This window comes from Meles meles, chromosome 1 (genome assembly GCF_922984935.1).
Source record: "Meles meles chromosome 1, mMelMel3.1 paternal haplotype, whole genome shotgun sequence".
Taxonomy (NCBI): Eukaryota; Metazoa; Chordata; class Mammalia; order Carnivora; family Mustelidae; genus Meles; species Meles meles.
This window is the reverse complement of record NC_060066.1, coordinates 94,167,241-94,193,758: the sequence shown is the minus strand read 5'-3', so window position 1 is coordinate 94,193,758 and position 26,518 is coordinate 94,167,241. Positions and strand designations below refer to the sequence as shown.

Below are 26,518 nucleotides of genomic sequence, written 5' to 3'. Positions count from 1 at the left end.
TCAACACTTAGAGAAGATCCCATGTTTCTCCCATCAAACACTTGAGGGGCTGTGTACCCCAGTTTGAGAGGCACAGAACTACCTGCTGGCCACAGACCCCACCCGCCCTGGGCTCAGAAGGACCAGCGGGAGACATGACAGCATGGAAGGCTGACTGTGCCGAATCCATTCTGTGCCGAATTTCCCCTTGCCACGTTGACTTCACCTGGCTGATCACCACAGACATTGTGGGGGGAGAAAAACCCATCAAGACAACACGGAAAGAGAGTTCCCACCCCCGTAACTCCACTTAAAACAGTGTCACTCCAGGTCAAGACCCTGGGTTTGGCAAGGACGGCAGAGGGGCGCTCTTACTCTTTGTGGATTTTATATTGCTCCTGTAACTGCAGTTTGGTGATGTTATTCCAGGCCAGGCTTTTACTTTCTTCGGTCAGGTCTTCAAAAGACTCTTCACCTGGAGAGACTACATTGAATTGTTGCCCAGTGAGTCGACTGAATTATTAACAAGCACCGAAGACAACAAGCATCAGGGCCACAGTATTTTCTAGTATAACCAACCAACCAAGGAAACCCAGTGCCCCACGGAAACAGAACTACCTGAAATGTGCTGGGGAGCTCCACATTCGTTAAGGGAAAATGACAAAATGTATAATTTAAATAACATAAAAATCCTTGGGAGAAAGACTGAAAAATATCTTTGAAGACTGAAGTCTTTTTATACTCTTACCAGTGTTCTCGAAGTTTTCACTCAGCCCCTGCCTTAGGAACTTCAGGAAACACAAGACCGAGTAACTATTTCCTTGTCAGTAATCATTGCAAGAGCCTGACTATTCCCTAGAAATGCTGCGGTTTCCTTTTGGTTTCGAGGGGGAGAAAGCAGACTTGCATTCCAAGCTACAAGTGCCCTGGCCAGGATGAGGGAAGTGGTCCCTCCTGTCATCTGAAGGGCTGGGCAATTGCTCCCTACTATAATCACAAGACAGTGGTATGAGCCTGGTGACTAAGCGGGGCACGGGTTTAAGAGGCATCACAAGATAATCTCATGGTCTTTATGACTGAACCCCGTGGGCCATTATCTCTTAGAGAAGAAAGGCCGACTACCCAGGATCCTGGGCCCCTGCCAGCTGTTCCTGTGGCCTGAGAGAGTACTCCACTCTCGGCACCTACGAGGTCCCCAGGTGCCCGGAACAGACAGGAGTGTAGAGGATAAGAAATCATGGGACTTTGCTCCCAGGGTTCCACATGACGTCAGATTCCTCCTGGGAGCCTGTTGGCCTGAGGTCGTCCTATATGAAATGTGAAACATAGGTAACTGGCTGAAGGGGAGTACTCTTTCCTCCTTCTTCAAATACTAGATGTCACAACAGGGTCAAGTTCATTTTAGCACCCAGCATATGCCAGGTGCTACAGACACCTGGCAACTGACTCTGTGTTTGTTCATCAAATGACTAAGACAATGATTCAAATGAAGAAAACCACGCACCCTGAATTCCAGATCTGTATGTGGGGAAGGAAGAGGAGAGTGAGGGATGGCGAAGTTGTTTCTGGGAGAGCAGGGGAGAGCGGGGCCAGGGTGACTGTGGGAGCGGCAAGCCCGGAATGGCCCGTGCAAAAGTGAAGGGCTACGTATCAAACGCTGGCTCGGAAAACCACAGAAAAGGAGGAGAAAAACAGCAGCAACAACAAAATGCTGCCAAGTCTTGTGGAATGGGAGTAATACCACCGGGAAAGAGAAGTAACCTGATTTTCTTTAAAATCAGCAGTTAATACACAGACGAAACAACAACAAAAACAGGCTTGTCAGAGCTGTTTTTCAGGAGAATGGGAGGACGGCCATCGGGTGTCCCAACACAACCACCGCTGGGCCACACAGCTGTTTGTGGCTTCAGAACCTCCCGGAACATCTGACTCAGAAAAAAGAAGCCTCGGGTGCTCCCGTTTATTCTCCTTACACACTCACCCGGAGAATCTGCTGTGGGATCATCAGGACTGCAGGTCTGGGTGACAGTTTTCAACTTTGGGGTGATCCGTCGAGGATGTGGGGTCACAAAGAGCTGTTTTGGCGTCTGGCCAAACTCCAGGATTTGGGTCAGCATGGCCACTTTCTCGTCAGGGTCCTCGATGCTTTGGGACAGAACACAAGTAATGCAGTGAACCATGAGGTTCGAGGCCCCCGAGAGCACAAATGTAAAACAATGCGGCTCAACGAGAGAGAGATTTAATCCTCAAACAGGAAGAGCGACTCTGTGCCAGGACAGTCCAAGCCTCATTACAGATCTTTAGAGAATTTTCTGAGGCTCGGTGACTTACCTAACGGGGAAAGCAAGACATAATTCACTGTAAAATTTCCACACCTCATATGATCAAAGAGCTGCATTCATCATTTAGACAAAGGTTTTTCGTAACTCAAGTAGAAACTCGTTCTAGACGTATAGGTACCTGTTCAAGTCTACGCCTCCTTCATAGGTCAGGGGATGAAATACTGAAAAAAAGATGAAAAACTCTTGAAAGCGGTACTATTTGGTTATAATCGATGCTCTGCACAGACTCTTAAATAAAATTCGACAACTTTGAACTCATGGTTTCAAAGAAACTCATGGTCACTTTGCAAGAAAAGACTAATAAAAACCAAGGGCAATAATTATCAACCTGAGTTATCTTTTGCTGAGCAGAAATCCAGTTGGCAGGTGAGACAGCCTCTTATCTCCAGGTGTTTGCTGGTGAGCGCTTCTGCCCCCAGAGGAAGCGCCAGTCACCCCGAACTGCTCTGAGCCTGTCCGCCCTGACCCGCTCGCTCCTCTTCAGCAGCTGACAGCACTGGCAGCCCGGCAGGTAAGAGGGAGCCCGAGGAGGGTGTGCTGCTGCTGATTTCTTTCTGCTCCATTAATAGGAAGCCCTGGGCCCTTTAGGGGAAGGAGGCGGAGGGGGCACTCTTCTACCATATTCTGATCGAGTCTGAATTGAAATCGATGAGTGGGGTGGAAAGTACATGTCAACATTGGAAGACTTTAGAAAAACACCTCTGGGGATCGGGGCGAAGTTGGGCTGCTTTAGGGAGAGTCCTTCCTCCTCTGTTACTCAGTACCTGACCCAGGGCCATGGAGCTGGGGGACGCCCTCTGCTGACAGAAGATGCTTCTGCCAAGCAGGAGCTTGGGCTGCCCTGGCTGCGTTTTTTTTCTCTTTTTGCTTGTGTTTTCATCAAACGCTGTATGATATTTCTGAGACCCTCACTTACCATTATGGGCCTCAACAGCATCACTCCCTTTCTGCTTGTAGCCGAATATTAGATCGATCCACTCGTGGAGGTGCTCTGACACGTAATTGCTTTCCAGCGCGTCCTTGCTCTTCTGGAGGAAGTCCTCGGGACCTGTTAGATTAGACTCCATCAGATGGTCACTGTCTTCCTTTACTCTCTCCCATCTCTTTTGTCTATCCCCATGCAGGTAAAGCTTCTAGGAGACGCAAGAGGCACATGTTTCTTAATGAGGCTTTTTGGGCCCCATCAGATAAAATATATATTCTGGCGGGGGAAAGGGAGTGGTGAACATCACTCTCACAACATTTAGATCTTTCAAATACGTATCGATGTTTTTATGTCATAGACTCACACAGACTAGTTCTGATTTGGCACAGAACTGATAGCGCCTCATTTACACAGAGAATTCTACTGCTACTTTAAAAAGTCGAGGCTACTAAATCATAATACTGAAGCGTTCCCCCCGCCCCGCGGTGAAGAAGTGCTGAAACTCGGTACTTCCAAGGTGGTACTCACTCCGTGCCCAGGGTGGGAGTTCCACATCATCGACCATCTGCCCTCCTTGTCTCTTTCCCAGATCCAACTTCAGACTATTGACTAAAAAGCTGACATCATCACCATAGAATTCTGGAATCAACTGAAAGTTTTTTGGGGGTGGGGGGTGGGAGAGAATAGCAATGAACATTTTTTAAAGCAGTTAGAAACCACAAGCCCAGTGAATTATTAGCTTTATTAACTGCGTACCTCTTTAAAATCTGTTGCACCATCCAAACAGTTTTTCCAAGTTTCTGCAATACTAGATACAAAAAAAAAAAAAAAAAAAAAAAATCAACTGATCTGAAGTCTTGGGTCTGGAAATAGCAACCAAAGTGCTCTCTATGCACCGAGGTGTTGTCCTACACTTCACCTGTGTTAACTCATTTCTCTCATTAACTCATAATTCTCAACATCTGTATGAGGATTCCCCTTTGACAAAAGAGAAGCCCTCTCTGAGCTCATGCAGGGAGTGACATGGGGTGAGGACAAGGACCCTGTCTCCATGCCCACACCGTGAACCTCCAGCCACGCACTGCCTCATCGAAGGGGCAACACAGGCTACTGCTTAAACACGGCAAACCTAGCATGGCTGTTTTAACAGATCACTTCAGAAAGCGATTAACTTGCACACAGCTTAGAAAAAGACTGAAGAGACACAGACCAAAAGATTAACAATGAATATTATCTCAGCGTGGTGGGTGGCCAAGTTAATTTTCTTCTTATTTTCTGACTTTTTTTTTTTTTTTGCAAGGAATACTACTTTTATAATTAAAAAAAAAAGTCATTTAAACACTCACAGGAAATTGTATTCAATTCACAGCAGAATTATTTGGAATAAGGAGATGTTGGAAACAGCCTAAATGTCCAACAATAGAGAAATAGTTAAAATACTTAAGTTATGGCATACATTAGGATGTGATACAATAATTTAAAAGTCACTGTTTTGAACATCTGATATATGGGAAAAACTTCAACATCTAATATGATGGGGCTACACTAGGCAGGACAAAAGCTGTAATTGAAAGATGTTCTTACACACACACACACACGCACGCACGCACATGATTAGAAAGAGCCTGAAAGGAACAGATGTACCAGTCAATGATTCTTTACATTTCTTGACATTTTTGAATCCGGTTTTTTCGAAGCAAACATAGGGTACGTTAATAATTAGAGAGTTTAAGAACTGGTAGGTGAAGCAGGGGGTCAAACCTGTTGAACATTCTGTCCGCGTTATCGAATCTTCCATTCTGCAGACAGAGCATGTACTCGGGTGCTAGAGGGGAAATCAGAGTTGGGTGAGATAAGAGAATCCCTGGTGAATCAACCAGAAACCCCACTGAACTGGGAGCGCTGATTCAAAATCTTACCAATCCTCACAAGATAAAAGAGCACATAGCCGGGGGAGGAGTAGTGACTGCCGTACATGAACTTTGGCTCTGGCATCTCCTGGTAGCGGGTCTGCAACAGACAGGCAAAGACTGTGCTAGGTGTCAGCCGGGAAAACAGTAACCGCCTCAAATCGTGTAGCCAAACCCCAAATCGTGGCAGGGGCACATTACATCCCTTAGTTTCTCTCTTAAGTAGGAAAAGGAGAAGCGGGGGTGGGTACTGTGAACACACAGTATTCCTGTGACAAGTACTTTACTTTTCTTGGCTCAGTGGGAACAGTGTTGGGCTGGATTGAACAGAATGGATGTTACCCGTCTCTTCTAAAATTTACCAGGGACCCCCTCTGTGCAACTAAATCAGTCAACTTGTGATCAGGTCAGCCTCCTGCTTCCTGAATTTCAGGCAGAAAATTCAAAAGTGGGTGGGTGAGGAGCTGACCTGAAGGGGGAGGGCAGAGGGCAGAGAGGGGAGTAAGGAAAAAAATATGATGTAGATCCTAGTCACTTGGCATAGACCTCCCCTAATTTTTGGGAGAAATGAGTTTCCCTTACTATAAAAACAGGCCACCATAGCTCAGGGAGCTCCACAGAAGCCAGGCATCCCCAGATCCACATACCAGGAGTCTCTCCAGCCGTTCCTTGTTTAGGGCCCCCACCGGCCTGCTAAGATCCCGGAAAGTTCCTGGATTTGACAAATCTGTAGAAATAAATACATTTTTAAGAAATTAATTAATTAAAATAAAGCCAGCAAACTTAATAACATTACCCCCCATGGATACACATGCACAGATTTATTTCCACAAATAAATTTAAAAAATGGAGACAGACCCATTAGAATTATAGTATATCTGATAGTCACTTACATAACTGTACATGTTAGGGCTTGACTTCTAAGTCAGCAAGTCACTCAAGAGTAGCACCTCTAATTTGAAAATACCCTGATTATTGTATCAAAGAGTGCACGTACTGCATGGAGCACTGGGTGTTAAATGCAAATGATAAATCACAGAACACTACATCAAAAACTAATGATGTCCTGTATGGTGACAACATAGCAAAATCAAAAAAATTATAAAAAAAAAGATGATTGGTTTAAAAAAAACTATATTTCAAGGAAAACAACAACAAAAAATAAGCACATTTGAAAAGTCAGTATTCTTCTACAAAGATTTTCTGAAGTTTGAATTATAGTGAATATTATTATTGTGTGATAATAACATAATCTGAGAATTGGAGACTGAATTTTAACAGAGAAATAAATTCTCAAACTCCCAGAAAGTCTGTTATTTCTTTCAAGTATAAGGGTTCAATTAGTGAACTGTCAAAAGGAATTTATTGTTCACAATATCTAATGTAGAATATTACAAAATCAAATTACAATATAGTCACATTTTTGTTGAAATAATGAGAGAAATACATATACCACAAGGTTAAAATGATTCTCATTAATGTAATCATTGATGATTTTCCTTTCCTTCTTTAAATATTTCAGCACTTTTTAAATGTTCTAGAATGAATGATTATTACTTTTGGCTATCACATTTTTGATTGTGAACTTTAAAATAATATGATAACCCGAAACCACTTTTCAAAGTGATAAACTTAATTAAATACTTGAAATGCGGTCATTAAAGGTAATAATGATATAGCTTAAAAACATACACATACTTTCTGCGCATGCCTTTCAAGAAGTCTGTGAGTCCTCCTTTTGGGATTAAAAGAAGTTAAGAGCTAGTGGAGAAAACACCTACAAACCCCACACGACGTGGAGAACACTGACCTGGTACTGCGAAATGGAAACTAGCAACCCTTAGTCCAGAAATCCAGATGGGTTGGAATCTGTTGACACCTTTCCTCTCACACTGGGCCTTGGGGCACTTACCCAGCTCTGCGCTGCAGTAATCATCGATTATCCAGGGGAACACAGGGTACTGCGAGAGGTCATTGCAGCTGCGGTCCGCCAGGTTGTTGAGGTGCAGGAGGTACTGGTAGTTGGAGAGGTGCCCGCGCTGCCACTGCAGCGTGTAGCTCTCGGCCGTGCGCTCTGCGACGTGGTGCTCTGAGGAGGACAGAGCCCGCGGGTCACCACTGAACTTGGCAAACATGGGCTAAGTTGTACTGAGTGTGTAAAAACTACATGTTTTGGGTTTTTTTTTTTTTAATTTTAAAAGATTTTATTTACTGATCTGACAGAGAGAGACAGCGAGCACAAGAAGGGGGAGCAGCAGAGGGAGAGGGAGAAGCAGGCTCCCTGCTAAGCAGGGAGGCTGTTGTGGGACTTGCCCAGGACCCTGGGATCATGACAGGGGGCAGGGCATGACAGGGGCAGGCAGACGCTTAACGACTGAGCCACCCAGGTGCCCCCCAAACTAGATAAATGTAGACCCTTCAGTGCATTTTTGAAAAATACGTTTTAAGAAAATGAAAAGTAGGCTGTGGTTGGTTTTCACCAAGTAGCTGTTGCATTAAGTATGAATATCTCCAAGGACATTCACCAGGAGGAAACATTATTACAAATTTAAATATACGATATAAAACATATATGAAGTGCCTCAGCACAGTAGGTAGCGTGTCAGTCTCATAAAACATACATGAAGCAAATATGTACACGTTACATGGCAACACATAATATTTACTATATTCTATATAGCCTGCAAGTAAACAAAGTGCTTGAGTTTTAATGCCTTTCAGAAGCCATGACCATTTGTAAAAGTTTATTTCCTCCACTTTTTATGAAATCAAAACAAAAACAGTTTTCTTTTAGATCAGGAAGAGGTCTACCACACAAATTTGCCAATGCCTATATATTATGTAGGCACGTGAGGAGCAAGGCAAAGAAAAGAATCCGCTGAAGGAGAAGAAGGTCTCTGGCAGGAAAACACGATTTTCTCAAAGGAGAACCAGGAAGTCTCCCCCTGTCCCCGAGAATAGCCTCAGGAAACATGCAACCGTAGAGCATGTGGCACCAAGGACAGCTTTCCTCCTGGAGGGAATAAAGTGACTCAACTATTTTATTTTGTTCAGAAAGTTCTGCTTTCAATGTTTGGTTGGCTCCGTCAGGCAATTTATCTAACTCATCTGTTGATTCAGTATTTACCCTTACTTATTTTTACCAAGTTTCTTCTCTCATCAGCTCTAAGGAAAGAGCTTAAAAACTCAAAATGCTTGTTCTCATTTCCTACACTCACAATACCTCAGAGAAAGTCTGACCAACCTGAGGAATAAGATCAGCGGGAATAAGGAAGCTTTAAGAAATAAGTTCTTAGGTCATGGCAAGTGTTTTGACTTGAAATTTTAGGACTCACCATGAAAGTTGAATTTTTTGTTGTAATCTTGTTATACAGTTAGAGGAATAAAATGAAAAAAAATTTAATCAGGAGGCAGGAAATAACAATCAATGTGTATCAGAGTTATACTTAGGCATTAAATTAAATGTAACAGTTTATTGTGAGAAGAAAAAAATTGAATTCTAAGCCTATTGTAAAACAATATTTATTGTTTTAATAATAGTTTATTGTAAAACAATAAACTATTCTTCTGAGAGAAAATTCCATTTCTAAGGGAGTAAGAACAGCAAACAAAGTTAAGATGGCATTAATAAAATCCCAGCACCTGCTTTTGAAAATCAACCCATTTTAGTTATCTAGCAACTCTGAAAACAAGAATAATTCAAGCATACAATTTCATATGTTCATGTCTAAAAAGAAAAATCAGGTGTTCTTTCTGATAAAGGTGGGAAAATTCACATTTTTATGGAAGGCTGAGGAACTATTAATCTAAAGCAAATCAAGTCCCAATGGAGTCCTCTGAGTACAGAAGGCTCATGTGTTCCTTTTGTGCTGTTTTCCAGCTTTATGATTAAGATGACAGTTAACGATCACAAACACATGACTGGACAACACACTGCATCACATTAAGAAACCAAGTCTTGGTTTCCCTAAACGAATCTAGACATGACAGAACAGAAAAATAATTAGGTGGATTCTTTATAATCCATTCAACTTGGGGGGTGTTACAATATAAAAAATATTCAAATATATTTATCAAGAGTTTTTTAAACACACACTTGGAATGAACCACTGTCAAATTCCACTTACATGAACTTATGGTTTTATTTTTAGAATGCCATTTTCCCACCTTAGTTCCTGATGTGAAGAAATAAGGAGACCCAGAAAGGTGATTCTAGATAGCATTTCTCTTCCCCTATTTCCTATCCCAGGTACTCAGGAGCTGAACTACCGTCATATGAATAGATACAATGAAGGGTGAGTACCATACCTAGATAGGTGGCAATATAAAAATAGAGGTCATCTCTATCATGAGGTTCATAGAAGTTTAGGTAGATGTCAGAACAGAGGTCGTCTTCTGTGCAAAACACTTCCAAGCCCTATAATTATAGTCAGTAAGAAAACAGTAAAATAAATAGCACTGTATTTACCTTGCAATCGCAAAACAAGCTACGTAAGTACAAAAGCATTTCAATTAAAGATGTCTACTTTTTATATGCAGGTCTTACTTTTCACATTCTCCACATACAGATTTGATTCAGCAATGCACATATATGTGTGTGTTTGTATGAATATGTGCAGTGTGTATATGCGTGCACACGGTTCACTCAAAAGAAAGACTTGCAGACGATGTGCTTACAGTACAACCAACTTGTACTTTTCAGACATGCCATGTTTACAAGTGTTTACAAGTCAGCACCACTGGCTAAACTGAGGATATGACAATCATCCACCGAGAAGTGACATCCCATAAGAACTCACCAAAGGCATGAGGCCGTGCCTCCTTTTGTAAATGCGGCGGACATCCTGGAGTGTTATCTGGACCACAGGTTTCTTTAAAAGTAGATAGACAATCTTAAACATCAACATTTGGACACAATTAGAACCTGCCCTATCAGAAAGGTGAAAAAGTGGCCAAATCTTGACTTCCCAACATGTTACATGTGAACAATTGGAAAGGCAGCTCTTAGAACAAGACATTTTTGATTTTATGGCCTAGTCTACCCTTTTTCACTAACTTTATGACTTTGGATGAGTCTCCCTACCCTCACTCAGGACCCCAACAATGCTAATGCACTGATCTATCATTCAGACTCCTGCAAGGTTGCTGAGTGATAGGGGATATTAAAGTGCCGGTACAGATAACCTTTCAGGAATTTTGCTATCTTTTTAGAGATCAAAGGTTTTCTTAGAACTGACACAGTATTTTTTTTTTTTTTTTTTTTTTAGAATTCTGTCCTTTATCTCTGTAATGACTACATTGTATTAAGACTCATAAACAACTAGATATTAAGCAGGGCCTCTAAATTTTTCTTCATGAAGAAAAAAATGTTCTTCTTTAAGCTTCTCAAGAGGCTTAAAGCACAAGGAAGAGAATGAGGTTAGAAAGGCCACTGAGATTGGCTACATGGTGACACATCCACCTTGCCCCACGTGAGAAAGAGGAAAAGCCCACATGCGGAACTGCGGAAATTGCCCGACGACTGGTCAAGGATCCGAGCCCAGAGATTTGGGAGAGGATACATGCTCACACTATGGATCCTGAAGCTCTAGCACATACTCCAGTATCATCCCAAAAGTTTTTGACCCAAGCCATAGTAACAGTAGTGGTCAAGCCAACTATCACACCAGTAGAGGTGTAGTGTCTGTGGGAGGGCTTGGTGAGGGTGTTCTGCCCCCTGGTGGACAAAATTGTCATCGCACCATTTTTCCCACAGAAAAGAACCCCGTGTTTTAGTGACAGAATGACTGACCCCACCAGGCGGAGAATTTCCAGGACATAGCCTCCTATGACAGAAAACACGTTCTTCAAGCTGCCCTGCCAAATGGTCCAAGGCACTGTCAGAGCGTATTAGCGCTTCTGGTCTTCTAATGAACCATTCCAAAAAGTGTTCAGCTCTAGATACAGCAACAAATCTTTACAAATTTTAGTGTGGCAATCCGAGTTTACCTCAAACTATTTGGGCAAGTAAATCTAAAGTCACTGTGGAAGAGAAGACTGTTTCCACCATCATGGTAGAAGCACCACAGCTGCTCGATGACAGCTTTTCCAGAGGTGTGTTGGTGCTGGCTGGCAGGGGACACTGTCACGCTGCCGGTGACAGACTTGGATCTACTGATTTTGCTCTTCAATAAAGAAACAAGAAATACCGCATATATGGATGCAAACTCAGATATACAGAAAATACCCATTTCTCTGTCATTTTAGTACATTTCATTGGTCTCTTCCAGAATGGCTTCCAAGGAGAAAGGTATAAACCTCTAACAACCCTTTACTAAAATTGGGGGCGGAGGGCAGGGTTTCTTTTTACAGCGAGAGCAAGTGCCCCAGAATTACTGGAAAGAGATCAGAAGAGCTCGAATCTGGAGAAGGGGCAACAGGATGACAGAGGGAGGCCTGAACACACAGCTGCTGGAGGACAAGGCGTGGGGTTTCGATCCTCGCCAAACTATGAGAACACCGTAACTGTGAGGTCAAGCTCCCGGGAAAGGAGTGCTCCAGTGCCGGAGCAGCTCCCCCTCCCACCCCACGGCCCTCCTTACCGGGTAGCCGTTGAGAGGCTGGAAATACAGGTTTGTGTCGGTGATGCACACGTGTCCGGGATTCGTCACCAACGGTGTCACCATTTCTGCTTTGCACTCCATGTGCAGCTTTTCAGAAACACTCTGGAATCTGACCACATGGATTTCAGCCAAAGTAAGAAGGATCACAAATCAATCTACGTCCTGGGTTTCACTTTCTCGAAGGGAGCTACAGTGCGACTATGCACAGGATCTGTCTGAACACCACACTTAATACAAGAAAAATGGTGTTATAAACGGGTTGCTTAAATAAAACTGACATTCTTAAAACAAAAACTTGACATTCTTTTAAGTGGCAGAGTAAGAACTCAAACAACAGCAGATGAGTTTATCACAGAAGAGAAGACACAAATAAGTAATACCAAGCAACCCGTTATAGCTGAACTATTTTTCCTCCCAAAATAAACTGGCCTTGAAACTATTCTTATATTAACATATGTTTCTATTGCTGTGTCTCTAAGTCCTATTTTTTGAGTCACAGGTGCCATTTACTTCACACAGCATTGGTAAGGCCTCGAGTCCATAATTATTACAATTACTTGAATGTCAGTTCCAAGGTACATTCTTTGGTGGCTTTACTGCGGTAAAACCAGTCAAATGTGATTTTTCCACCCCTCCTAAATTATTTAACTAGTCAAAAAAGTCCATTGTCTTTTTGCTTTACTAATTAGTAAAAAAAAAAAAAAAAAAGAGGGGAAACAACCAAGTCATCAACTGGTTAAAAAATAAATCCCCGCATTGTTAGCAGTAACAATGGGATGACAGCCCACAGGACAGGCTCCTACCTCCTTAGGGAGTGAAGGGGACCTCCAAGCTGTCACCCTAACCACACACACTGGCTACAAGAGCTTCACAAGCCTTTTTAAAAGCCGTCAGGAAGCTTAAGATGCAAAGAAACCAGAATGAGGAGAGCAGCGGTTGGGTGATGGCAAGAGGCGCCACCTGTGGCAGACAGAAGGGGAAGGGCTGTGGGTGGAGAGAGGTCTAGAGGGAAGCAGAATGCAGTCAGGCCTGGAGAGCAGAGGCACAAAAATGCTGCCACTAGGTGGGGAGCAGGGGGGAATGGCCCAGGGATTAGAAGGCTTGTGGATCAGCTGTAAGGCACGAAGGTGTCCCCAACGTCCTTCAAGTGCTTAGGTCCTGAGCCCCTGTGGAAGAAAATCTCCATCGCTCCCCAAAAGAACTGCAGGCAGCAGAGACGGGGACTGCAACTATGGCTGCCAGGAAGGCTTCAGCCCGCTCAGAGCGCCCAGCACAAGAAGGGGGGGCACATGACCACTTCTGGAGGTAAACAGCATTTAGTTGGGTCTCCACGTCCAGAGAAGAGATATGAAGAATTACTTAAGCAAGTGGAACAACAGACTGGACACAGCAGAGACGTCTAGTCAGGCTGAAAACAGGTCACAACGAAGTGGCCCAACTGAAACAAAACAAAGAAGATAAAAGAATAAAAGCAAAAAATACAGAACAGGATATGTGAGACCTGAGGGAATATATAAAACACACTATCATAAGCATAACTCCAGTTGTGGGGGAAGAGACAGAAAACGGGGCAGAGGAAATGGGGAGGGAGGGGACGCCAATTCCTAGATGCTTGTTAGCCGGAAACCCACAGCTCTCCAAGCAGGATAAGCACAGAGAAATCAGCAGCGACACGGGGGCAACAGTAAGACACACGCTGTGGCCTCAGAGCCAACACGGACACCAACAGACAACGGAAGGAGAATCTCCACAGTAGAGAAAGGAACCCACGCCAACCTAGAATCCCGCAGGCAGCAAAGACGAAGGGGAAACAGCTCTATTCCCCAGGAAGCCGAGGGAAATCATCTGCATTATAGGAAACGTTACAGAAAGTTCTTCAAGCTGAGGAGAAAGGATGCCAGATCAAACACATGGGGGCTGCAGAAGGGAAAGAAGAGCACCGGAAACAGCGCAGGGTTAAATATCTAAGTAAACAGAAGAAAATTAATCTTTCAGGACTTTTAATTGACATAGACACATATGTATGTGTCTAAATTCTTGAAAAAGCACATGACTGTTTGAAGAAAAAGCATACTGTGTTGTGGGTTTAAGCAACATGTAGAAACTGAATATAAGACCACAAGGTGAGAGTGGGTGGGAGAGCTCTGAGGAAGTCCAGTGGTGTAAGGTTCTCACACTGCTGCACAGCTGTGTCATGTCACTGGACGCACACGATGGTGCAAGGTGTGTACTGTGATCTCTGGAGGAACCACTAAAATGACACAGAGTGGCACAGCTTAAAAAGTCAAGAGAGTTGATAAAATGGAATACTTAAAAATATCAGACTGACCCAAAAGATGGCAAGAAAGGAGGGTCAGAAAAACAAAGCACAAATGGAATGCTAACAAACACTATGACATTGGGTTTAAAATCAACCATAGCTACATCATCATAAATGAATTAGGGGCACCTAGGGGGCTCAACTGTTAAGCATCCGACTCCTAGGGTTTCTGCTCAGATCACGATCTCAGGGTTGTGAGACCGAGCTCCGCATCAGATTCTGCATTGAGCATGGAGTCTGTTTCAGATTCTCTCTCTCCCTCTGTCCTCTCCCCTGCTGTACTTGCTCTCTCTCTAAAAAATAAATTTAAAAAAAAATGAATTAAACATCCCTGTTAATAAGGAGAGATTGTCAGACTATAGAAAGCAAGACTCAACTATATAAAGCATGTGGTTTTCAGAAACAGAATAAGGACACAGGTACAAAATAAAGGGACAAAAAAAGATATTAACGTGCAATCATACCACATGAAAATACTGGTATGACTAGATTAAAAGAGGGCAAAGCAGACTTCAAGACAAATGGCTAAGGAGGGATACTTCCTATGACAAAGGGCTCAATGCATTGAGAAGACATTACATTTAAATGTACATGAACCTAACAATATAGCTTCACAATATACAAGGCATAAATTGAACAGAAATGGGGGGAATAACTCCACTATCATTATCGGCAATTCTAACACTTTTCTCCCAGTAACTGATGGAACAAATACACAAAACATCAACAAAGTAGAGATGATCTGAACACGATATTCAACAACTGCAGGGTACACATTCCCCTCTGGGACTGGGAAGCATTCAGCATGACAGACTGCACACAGGGCCCAGAACAACTCTCAGCAGCAGCGGACTGAAATCACAGAGCATATACTCTCGGAACTGAGATGGTATTCAACGGAAAGTCAGTAACTATAAAATAATAACAAAATTCCCAAATATGCGGGAGGTAAACGACATACTTCTTAATTAGCCCACCGGTCAAGGAAGCAATGACACAGGAAATTACAAAATATTTTTACAGTAGTGGCACGGACACAGCACATCGAGACGTGTAGGAAGCCTCTGAAGCAGTGCAGAGGTCAGGTTACAGTGAAGTACTAGTTATATTACCAGAAGGTCTAAAACTAGTGGTCTCATCTTTGTAAAGAAAAAGGTAAACCCCGAAGTAAACCAAAAGAAGGAAATCTGTAAGAGTGTAAATCAATTTTTTTTTAAACATTTTTATTTATTTGACAGAGATCACAAGCAGGCAGAGAGTCAGGCAGAGAGAGAGGAAGAAGCAGGCTCCCCGCTGAGCAGAGAGCCCGACGTGGGGCTCGATCCCAGGACCCTGAGATCATGACCTGAGCCAAAGGCAGAGGCTTTAACCTACTGAGCCACCCAGGCGCCCAGTGTAAATCAATTTTATATAAAATGGAGAAGTAGAGAAAATTCAGTGAAGTCAAAAGTGGGATCTTTGAAAGGTTAATAAAAGTGGCAACCACCTGGCAAAACTGATAAAGAAAGAGAAAAGACAAAGCCTTGGTATAAGGAATGAAAGAGGGACCAGTGCTACAGATCCTACTTACATCAAAAGGACCTTAACAGCTTCATACCAATAAACCTGATGGGAAGAGGAAACATTTTTTGAAAACCACAACTTACCAAACAGGCACGAGAAGACACAGATAACCTACACAGTCACATGCCTAGTAAATAAGTTAAATAAGTAAGAACCCTCTGGTTGTATACTTCGCCAATAAATTCTGTTAAAATTTTTAGGAAGATACACAATCCAACACACTTTCAGAAAACAGAGGATGAAAGAACATCGCAATACTGATTTGATGAGGCTGACCTAATCCTGATAGCAAATCCTGACAAATACATTAAAGATTTACACAGCAATATACCTCATGAGCACAGATGCAAAAACCCTTTACAAAACACTAGCAAAGCAAATCCAGTAATATCAAATCATGTAAAAAGAATATATCATGATCAAGTTGGATTTAGCCCATGAACAAGGTTGGTTAACACTGAAAAAAATCAATCAACGTAATTCACAACATTAACAGAATAAAGTAGAAAAAAATATGGTCATTTCAGTAAGTGCAGAAAAAAATATTTAACAAAACTCTAAAACTATTATTGAAAATACTCTCAGCAAACCAGGAATAAAAGGGAACTTCTTTATTCTGATAAAGGGCATTCATGAAAAACCTCGTTCTTTAGTTGTGAAATAAACACTTCTCCTGTAAGATCAAGAACAGAGCAAGGATGTGCTCCCACCACATCTAGTAATTAAACAGTATAATGAAGCAAGACAGAAGTAAAAGCCATAAGGATTTCTGTGGAAAGGCCACTATCCACCGATTAAACAAGCAGGTATATAGAAAACTCTATGCAATCTATAAAACACCCACAAGGACCAATGAGTAAATCTGGAAATGTCACAGAATACAAGGTGAATGTTTAAAAACAACAACAACAAACACTGTATTTCTATAAGCCAGTAACAAATAACTGGAAAAATCAAATTAAATAGCATCCAAAAAAATCACTGGTCTAGGAATCCGTTCAACCAAGTGCGGCCATGTCGACAGACTAAACATGTAACAGTGGGGGAAAGCGGGTGAGTGTGAAAGACCTCCGTGGGTTATCCTTACACCTTCTGTCTAGATCTAAAACTCGCCCCAAATAAAGTACTTGAAAGGGGATGTTTTGGGGTACACAAAAGGGAGAAACTTGACTCTGAAACTAGAAATCACACGGTGTTAGAGACTCATTGGTTCCCAAGTATTGTAAGAGTCCAGAGGAGCGCCCGAGAACACCCTTCGAAGAGACGCGTGTTGAAGCAGTTATGGGGGAAGTGTCATGACGTCTTGGAACTCAAATGACTCTGAGGGAGCGTATTTTACACACGATACAAACACACACAGACATGCACACATTACCTACACATATACGCGCATATAACACATAGACAGGCACACGCACCCTCACAGAGCATGCACAAACTAAAGCAAATCTGACAAAATGTTAACAAACCAATGCCGGGTGACCCGTAGGGTATCAGCGTTCATTACGTTTCTCTTTCAAATTGTGGGGATTTGAAAATTTTCAGAATGAACAGTAGGGAAAAATAAATATAGTTACCCTTCATTTCTTCAATAAGAAAGTTATTTCCTCAGAACTATGATGAAAGCTTATTTTGGCAAAAGTTTATTTTTTTCTTTGAGAGGAAGCATATAGCACTGGAACATCCTATTTTATACGGCAAAGTTTCTTCTCCCAATTCTTCAGCCTAACATTTTAGGGACTGGATTTAATTACAACTTCCAGAGTGAGCCATTTTCTAAATTAATGTCACGCTGAAGCCCAAGACTGAAAAAATCGCTACTCAGAAGAATTATGCATTCTAAGTAGGTCAAAAGAAGCTAATTCCTCTTACTCCTTTTCCTTCCTAAAATGGAAGCTTTTCTTCCCCCTGGCAATCCACTTACCTAATATATCCTGAAAGTATTAAAACAGAAAGAAAATTAATGCTACGTAGGTGAAACAGAAAAAGGAACAAACAAATATAAACGCAGAAACATTATTGGCCAGATGGCTTTACTGGCAAGTTCTTCAACGCTTTAAAATGTAGTGTGAGGGTCACAAGTCTCACAAAGATAGCAATAAAATAGAATATTACAAACTGACCTTATTTATAAACATAAGTGTCTAACCAAAGCCAAGTACATCATAATCCATAAATGAATCAATTCAACCAATACAGTCTATGTTGTCCTAAGCTGTAGTGAACTACAGGTTTAGCAGAACTCTAAGATGAGAATCTAAAATAAGAATATTTAGTGAATAGGGCCTGCAACAATTTGTACATAAGATTTTGTACATATTAAAGAGCTGACATATAAAGTTAATGGAACTGATCACAAAGTTTAACAGGGTTGCTGAAAACAATATGAGTACACAAACATCCATTGCATTCTATAGATCAACAATAAACGGAAAATGAGCTTTTTAGGATATCATTTATAATACCATCAGAAATGTGTACTAAATCCAGCACAAGAGAGGAAAGACCTTTATGGAAAAAACCGTAAGGAAGACATGAGAGGTCTAAATAAATGAGAGAGTCATTGCGATCACAGTCAAAATCTCAGAGAGCTTTCTTTAATGGAACTCGACAAGCTGTTTCTAAATTTATGGAAGTGCAGCATAAGGCCAAGAACAGTGAAGGCACAGATTGAAAAGGAAAACAAGGGGTGAGGCCAGAACCTGCAGATGCCAAGAGTTGTTACAAAGCTACAGGATTGGGGCGCCTAGGTGGCTCAGTGGTTAAGCCGCTGCCTTCGGCTCAGGTCATGATCTCAGGGTCCTGGGATCTAGCCCCGCGTCGGGCTCTCTGCTCGGCAGGGAGCCTGCTTCCTTCCCCTCTCTCTGCCTGCCTCTCTGCCTACTTGTGATCTCTCTCTCTCTCTGTCAAATAAATAAATAAATAAATCTTTAAAAAAAAAAAAAAAAAAGCTACAGGATTGATACAGTGGTATTGTAGATGAGATGCAAAGCTACTTAGTATAAAGCAAGAGAGAAATAAGAGAACAGGTTCATATAAAAGCATAATTATTAAAGAAACATAATTATTTGCAGGAAATATATTGTATACTTAGAAAAACCAAGAAAATCAATGAAAAACAAACAGTAGGAATGCAGTCTCCTGGTCCCTGCAGGACGCCTTAGTAAGATACTGATCACAGCCTGAAGGGTCAGGAAAGACTCTGCAGAACTACCAACAGCTAAGCTGAAATCAGATAAGTAAGAGTCAGCCAGGTGCAAAAGAGGAAGAAGACCCAGCCGGGTAAGCACAGGCAACACGTCCAAAGGCTCCAAGGGAAAAGGCCGTGGGCATGTTCGGGGTCTGCACAGACGCAAAGAGCTAGCACACAGAATTCGAGACAAGTGACCAGCGACTAGAGTAGTGTGCAAGGGCTAGATCTTAAGCCATGGAAGGTGAAGATTTCACCCTGAAGGCAATGGAAAATCTTGAGGAATTTTAAACAGACAAGTGATATAATTAAGTTCTTTAGAAAAACCACATTTTCAAAGTACACTCAGTGCAGGAGGGAAGAGAGGACAGGAGAAGGGGCCAGGTGGACAAGCAACAGCTGTTATGATGTTCTGACTGAAGGTGATGGTGGCCAGAACTCAGGCAACAACAGTGGGAAAATATGGTGATGACTAGAAAGATCTTAGGGAGCATCAGTCAGTCAGCCTGGCTGACTGACCAAAGTCAGGATGGAGAAGCGGAGGCCAGGGCCATTCCTGATCACGCATGGGTCTGGATGCTGCAGGTGGTCACATGGGCGGTTTGGGAGAAGCTGAAGCAGACATACAGGTGTAAGACGTCTTTTAGAATCAGGGAGAGAGGGGCACCTGGCTGGCTCAGTCGGTTAAAGGGAGTCTCCCTGAAATTCTCTCTGCTCCCCCTCATTCACACGCACATGCACTCTCTCTTACATGAATCAATCTTAAAAAAAAAAAAAAGAAAAAGAAAAAGAATCAGGGAAGGAAATCATTAACTTACCTGTTTTTGTCAAATGACGTCCTAGCCAAACGTGACTGCAAAATAGCTGTTATCTATGAAAACAAAACCGTTTAAAAATAAGCATTTATGAGTAAAATATCAATACAGTTTAATTCATAGTAAAGACAATTTACTTTAGAAATTCCTACCATAGCAGTTTGGTCTCCTAGTTTGTCAAGGCGGGATGCTCTGTGAAGCTACAATATTAAAAATATACAAGAATTTATTTTTTTCTCTAAAACAGTAGAAAGGTATTTCCTTAGAAGCAATGAAAACCAGCAATCATTCTGTTACTTAGTAATGGTTAAGATCACTTCTGCTTTATCTGTGACTTCTTCCTAATACGCAGTTTTCAAATTCCACATATTCAAGTAAATCTGCTTCAAATTTATAAAAGAAATTGTTTTTAGTGAGATGAATGAATATGATTTCTTTCTTTCTTTCTTTTTTTTTTTTTTTTTTGAGTTTCTGCCTAAGTTTGCTTTGAATTCTCTGCCCCATGAATGCCCGACTGAGGCGCTGGCTTACCTGAAGCAAGGTCTCCACCACGTCTTCCACTTTCCCTGAAACATCCAGTTCGAAGACATACTCCATCTTGCCCTAACAAAAAAAGGGAAATCAAATCAAATCAAAGGACGGGGAAGAAGCAAGTCAAACCGTATTCCTTTAAGAACATCTGGAAACCCCTGCTGACCTGTGTGCATATCTGCCTGCACCCCACCCTGGAAGGGAAGAGTAGATTCTGTCAGACTTCCTGCTACATGGATTATTTCCTCCCTTCTGCTAATTTCAGGCTTAGTTTGTGGTTCTTGTGCTAGTTTCTCAAGGTGTACAGTTGGGTTTTTAAATCTGAGATGTTTCTTTTCCTTAATGTAGGCAGATATCACTATGAGCTTTCCCCTTAGTGCTGCTTTAGCTGCATCCTCTAAGTTTAGGCATGTTCTGGTTTTGATTTTGTTTGTCCCAAGATATTTTTTAATTTCCCTTTTCATTTATTCTCTGACCCACTGGTGGTTCAAGGGTGCTGTTCAACTTCCGCACACTCGTGAATATTCCTTCTATTTATTTCTAGTTTTATTCCATGGTGGGCAAAAGGAATACTTGATATGATTTTAATCTTGAATTTATTTTTATTCATTTTGTGACCTAACATGATGTAGCCAAGAGAATGTTCTGTGTGCCTTTGAGAAGAATGTGGACTCTGCGGCTGTTGGGTCAAGGGTTCTTTGCGTCCCTTAGGTCCATCTGGTCTACAGTGTTGTTCAGACCCGCTGTCTCCTAAATGACCTTCTGTCTGGATATTCTACCCGTTACTAAGTGGGGCACTGAGGTCTTCTATTATTACTGGGTTGCTGACAATTTCTCTCTTTAATTGTCAACGTTTGCTTCAAATACTTAGGTGCTTGGAGGATGGGGGGGTGCTATATACTGTGAAGATTAATGTGATGTGTCACACGTTGTCCTCTTCTCTTTGCCCTGAGGGAGAGTCTGCTGGGCTGCTCTGTCCTCTGTCTGCTGGACTATGGGTCCCCTGAAGCAGCAGCCCGATGTCCAGCTCCCCCTTGTTTTCAATGGCCCCATGCATCTAGGGCATATGCCAGCTCCTGTCACTGCTCCAAGATAGGCAAGACAGAAGCCAGTCCCTTGGGCAGCCACCCCAACAGTCAGAACACTGGACACACAGTTGAGTCTTGTCTCTCCCTCCCCAACAAAATTTGGGAGCTTGGAGTTCCCTCCCGTCACACAGTATTTTGCCTAGGGAGGGCCCACACTGAAAGGATGTTACCAACATCCCCATCAGCCTCAATGAGGCTCATTTCATGCTAACCTGGGGTGCAGAGCCTCTTAACTGATATCCAGGTTTGTCACAAAAGGGACCAGTTGACTGAATCAGGGTCACCATGAGAGGAACAAGCACTTTCTATTCTGTCATCTCTCATGGTCACCATCAGGGTCACTAGTCCCCTCTTTTTTAAATCTGGAAATCCTCGGGTGTGCTAATTCACACTGGAACAAAAGAGCTTTTCTTTGCTTCAGACAACCTCCCTCCTCTCCCTTTACATAACTTTTCAGTGGGCCAAGAACAGCTTTGCCCTTCAAGTGGGTATCAGGAGAGCCTTAGGAGGGAGAGCCCTCCAGGCAGTGGTTCTCAGTTTGGGGGAGTGGCATCCCCACCTCTGTGAGGCTTGTGTCAATGTATGGAGGTACTATCCAGCAGCAGGGGTGAAGGTATAGTAGGGTGTCTGGTTTAGCCTGAGAGCAGGCTGCAGTGAAAGGGATGCCCCCCCCCACCGCTGCAGTTAAGAACTATCCTTCCCCAATGCCAACAGCCCCACCAGAGAGTAAAGTTAATCGCGTATTTGTGGTTTCTGACTAATTGGCACATGCAAGTGTTTCTTGTGCATAAAGTCCCAAGGCCGCAGTGTGTGGTCCACATGTCCCATGGGCGTTGGCTGAGCACTGCAGAGACAGACATTCAGCCTGTGGGGCTCTTTGCTCAGAGAGGGTGGCTTTTTCTCTTCACAGAGGTGGCCCTAATGCAGAGCACTAGCCTGATGTCAGTCCTATAAAGACTCTCTCTTGGTCAAAGTTACCCTTTACTATATATTAAGCTGAAGCAAAAGAATTAAAGCACAAAATCGTTAAACGTAACATCTATGCTTCTTTGACAAGTCCTGGGAAAACCAGACACTGAATTCAAGTCTACTCATAGCTTCTCCCAATTAAGAGAATTTATAAATTATGACTGAGCTCCCAAATAAGGGGATTTTATAACTTATCAGTATTTCTCAAGCATTTAAAAAAATACATTCTTAGCAAATAATCTTATAAATGATACATATTCTGATTTCAATTTCTAATCTAATAATTTAAGCTTTTTTTCCTCCCTTATTAGACACATTTGTTTTTAAGTCAAAGAGTTAATTGAAATCTCTTGGATTAAAGTCTGTGGCTCCCTTGGGTAATTTTGTTATAACTGCTGGTAAGAAGCTTCTAAATACACATAATTATTATATTTGATTAAAGATGTTAATAAAGCCACAAAATCTTATTGCTTAAAATCACTACACAAATTGCTAGGAATAAATGAAAAGCTTTACTTACCCTCTCTATTTTATATGGAGCAACAATGTTGTGTTCTTTAATGAAATATACCTGAGAAAGAAAAACCAATACTTGTAAAATAACTAAAAATTTTCATAACAATAAGTTACCATAAATTAGGGTATTATGAAGGGAATTTAAATCATTGTCACATAATCTCAGTTTCCAAAAGCACTTGCATTAATCTTAGTCTGATGTAAGAATAACAAATATTAAATTAAAAAGAGATTCATCAAGGCAACAAGGTAGCAACAATTACTGAATAAATAAAATATTTAAGATGTTTTATGAATTCTGTACTTGTCCCAAGTAACCAAGTAGATGGGTGAAAGAAGCTAATCTAAGTGCCTATTTTCTAAGAAATGAGTGAAACAGAGTCACTATGGTATGAAATACATTTATTAACATCAAGAAATTTCTCTAGAGGTGATCTGGGCACACGGTCGGTGTCTCATACACACAGCCAGCTGCTTACACTGTAGGTCGGTAACCATGTCCAACAAGCAATGTCACCCCCAGAGCCATCAACATGGAGCTGGTCCCATTAGCCCTGCCTTCCCTCCTGTTTCGGTGAAGGGTGTGCCTGGGCCTTCAAAGCCAGTCACTCGACTAGGCCACAGAATGCAGACCTCCCTCTACCTGACAGCTGTTCAAAAACTTTGGTTCTGTGTAATATGCTCGCTGCAATTTCTCCCGTTTGAAACAAATCATTGATGCAAACCCTCCCTTGGTCCTATATCCTCCTTTTGCCATTTCTGTTCCTCTTCGTGACAAAACCCTTTGCAAGAGCTGACTGTACTCTCTCTTGGGCTTAGGACAGGTTTTCGGCTGTACCACGTTATGGAAATTCACTCCTGAGGAGGTCATAAAAGTGCAGAGGATCTCCATGTCACCAAACCCAGGAGCTTGTTCTAAGGACTTCCTTGATTCTGTTTCTCAGAGCATGCAAGAGAGCTCACGGTTCTTCCTGAAGCAGTTTCCCAGTTGGTTTCCAGGCGCTGGCTCCTGGCCCTCCCCGACATCACCCGCTACTCCTACTGTCTCCCTTGCGATCCTCTGTCTTTCCAACCACCCCTGGCAGAGCTGCTGGGCCTTTGTCCTTAGATCGCTCTGTGCACACGCAGCCCCTGGGAGGCCTCATCCATTCTCTTTTTCATCTCCGTCTCCTCCTTGAGACCCATACCAATGCTCCCAGATGCCTACCAGGCTTTTCCTCTCAGAGGCCACGTTCTAAACAAAGCCTGCTCTTCTCCAGGCTTCTTCACAGCAACAAAGGGCATGGCTATCCACCCTGCTGGAATCATTCCTGATGGTTTTCCCTTGTACCTCGCAACTAAGCCATGAGTTTATCTGTGGGGTTTTCCTTCAGAATACATCCAGACGCTGACCACCTCTCACCCTGCCGTCACTACCACCTGGTCTAAAACCCCTGAGTTCTCAGCACCCCAAAAGGCCCTTCTGCTTCTGCCCATGCCCCCCGCCCCTAGCATATTCTCTACCTGGCCTCCAAGAGTTGTGCAAATACATACAAAGCAGAGGGCGCCCCTCCTCTTCTCAGCTTTCCAGGGGGGTTTCGCTTTGGTGCTTTATTTGGACGCTTTACTGTGGCCCGCAGGCTCTCTGTGACATGGACCCCCGCCACTGCTCAGACCCTTCCGCCTAGCTGCCCTTTGTGCCTTGCCCCTGGCACCCTCCTCCTCATCGTGCCTGCCACCCACCAGGATGCTCCCTCTCAGGGCCTCCGCAGCTCAGGACACTGCCTGGCTCATTCGCTCGGCTTCCGGAGCAGTGTGCCTTCACATGCAGCCCCGGCGGTTCTATCCACAGCAGCACACGTGCTCCACATCCTTCTCTATCCTTCCGTCCTGTTGGCACTGTCTTCATTATAGAAGATGTCTGCTTACTGTCTCTTCCCCCATCTCAAGGAAAAGTCCTTGGGGAGAAGGGGCTTTTGGTATTTTGTTTTTTCCCATAGCTTCATAACCTTAAATATATTTCCTGGATATAAAAATGCATGACAAAAACTATTATTTACACACATATACCTTCTTTATTCTAAAATTTGGAAAGCAAATCTGGAAGCAAAACTCTCTAATAGTTGGAAACCTTTCTAAAACTTTCTAAAATTTGGAAAGAAAATTTGGAAGCAAAAGAAGCAAAACTCTAAAAGCCTAAAGGACCATAACATTATTTCTGAAACAGTGTGACCACTTAAGGTAATCAAAACCCACAAAAGTTGAGTTTTGGGGTTTTTTTTTTTTTTTAATTGTATACTCAATCCAGGAAACTTGAAATAATTCTAGAAAGAGTAACTAATGACTCATCACCCCTGGATGTGAAGCTGGTTTTTGAGTTTGCCTGACACGAGACTTCTTCTAGTAAGTTTGTAAATAAAGTAAAATGGATAATTTTTATAATGGAAACCACACTTCTGACTGAAAAAGTGCTTCTTCCTTTCCAGATATGGAATTTCTAACAAGAGGCCCTGAAGCAGAAGTATACTTCAGAAACAACAAGAGCACAGGTACAGGCCTGAATTATTAATGATGGTGTTCTGCTCTCCCCCACAACCCAGAGCAGTAGACGGCTACAACCATCGGCCTCTATGCCGGTTAAAACAACATGAAGTCAAAGATAGGCTGTGAAATGCTTTCTTCCTTAAGATTCATTGACTTGTGGAAGGCAGACCTAGAAAACTACCTAACGTGGTATCTCCCAACTTTTAAAAAATATTTTTCAATATACATTAAAAAGTGCTCCATGAAAAGAAGAGGTAAGTGGTCCAAAAACCACTGGGAGCACCTCTGCTCCCAGCCCTCTGACTCCCTGAGACCCTCACCGCGCTTCCTCCAGAACCTCTCTCTACTGTTTGCTGAGGCACTGAGTCAGGTCCCAAACTAAAGAAAGCCATATCTTTGCTTCCCACAGCTTCTCCTACACTTATCTGAGCGCAGAAGGATGTTCCTTTGAACGCTTCATGGAACTAGGGCTCTGGACATAGTTGGGGCAACATGATCTCTAACCCTCTCATCTTAGAGATGAACAAGGTATAAATCCAGAGCAAAAAGCACGAGAAAGAGTCCCTCCACTCCCATCTTATTTATAAGTTAAAAAAAAAAAACTAAACTAAAATAGATGAACTACGTGTATGACAGGAGAAAAACCGTGTTTTTTCTCTGTGTGGCTGGTATTAAGCATGATACTGGGAACATATATGTGTGCCAAATAAATTTGGGATGAGAAAAGGTCAGGACCCCAAGTCTCCTAACTTGTACGAGATGGCACATCCTGAGTTGGGGCCTTGGTTGTCTCCAGAAGTCTCCCTGACATCCCCCTCAGGGCTTTCTGAATGGCTCAGAGGTTGCAAGAGAGACCACAGTGCTTCCAGCTCAACCCCCACACACTGGCAGGACTCCTGAGGATAAAGCCATAAACCTGTAGGCATCACACAACTCTATGAACATTAAGGATCTTGGGGTACCTGGTGGCTCAGTCAGTTAAGTGTCTGCCTTCAGCTCGGGTCATGATCCCAGGATCCTGGGACCAAGTCCCGCACTGGGCTCCCTGCTCAGTGGGGAGCCTGCTTCTACCTCTGTATGCTGCTCCCTCTGCTTGTGCTACTCTAACTCTCTCAAATAAATAAAATCTTAAAAACAAACAAACAAACCCAAACATTAAGGATCTTATGACGGATCACGCTTTAAAAAAAATATAGTTCTCAATGGTTCAATCTTAAAAACATGTAAGCATCTATGCCAACAGTC

General features: G+C 42.6%; 1 protein-coding gene and 1 long non-coding RNA gene across 2 annotated transcripts in view; one reads left to right on the top strand and one right to left on the bottom strand.

Moving 5' to 3' along the window:
- The window catches only part of NSMAF (neutral sphingomyelinase activation associated factor), a 57,061-nt gene that overhangs the window by 10,054 nt on the left and 20,489 nt on the right, over positions 1-26,518 (bottom strand). The window contains 17 exon segments of the mRNA XM_046013478.1: positions 355-463; positions 1,961-2,124; positions 2,440-2,482; positions 3,238-3,369; positions 3,775-3,895; positions 4,003-4,054; positions 5,008-5,071; positions 5,166-5,256; positions 5,804-5,883; positions 7,069-7,245; positions 9,465-9,573; positions 9,956-10,027; positions 11,738-11,867; positions 19,650-19,702; positions 19,799-19,846; positions 20,178-20,249; positions 22,755-22,805. Coding sequence (XP_045869434.1) covers positions 355-463; positions 1,961-2,124; positions 2,440-2,482; positions 3,238-3,369; positions 3,775-3,895; positions 4,003-4,054; positions 5,008-5,071; positions 5,166-5,256; positions 5,804-5,883; positions 7,069-7,245; positions 9,465-9,573; positions 9,956-10,027; positions 11,738-11,867; positions 19,650-19,702; positions 19,799-19,846; positions 20,178-20,249; positions 22,755-22,805 — 1,568 coding nt within the window.
- Positions 2,503-25,910, top strand: LOC123947339. Its single transcript, XR_006819741.1, has 3 exons — positions 2,503-2,832; positions 25,216-25,278; positions 25,683-25,910. It is a non-coding gene; the product is annotated as an uncharacterized LOC123947339 (long non-coding RNA).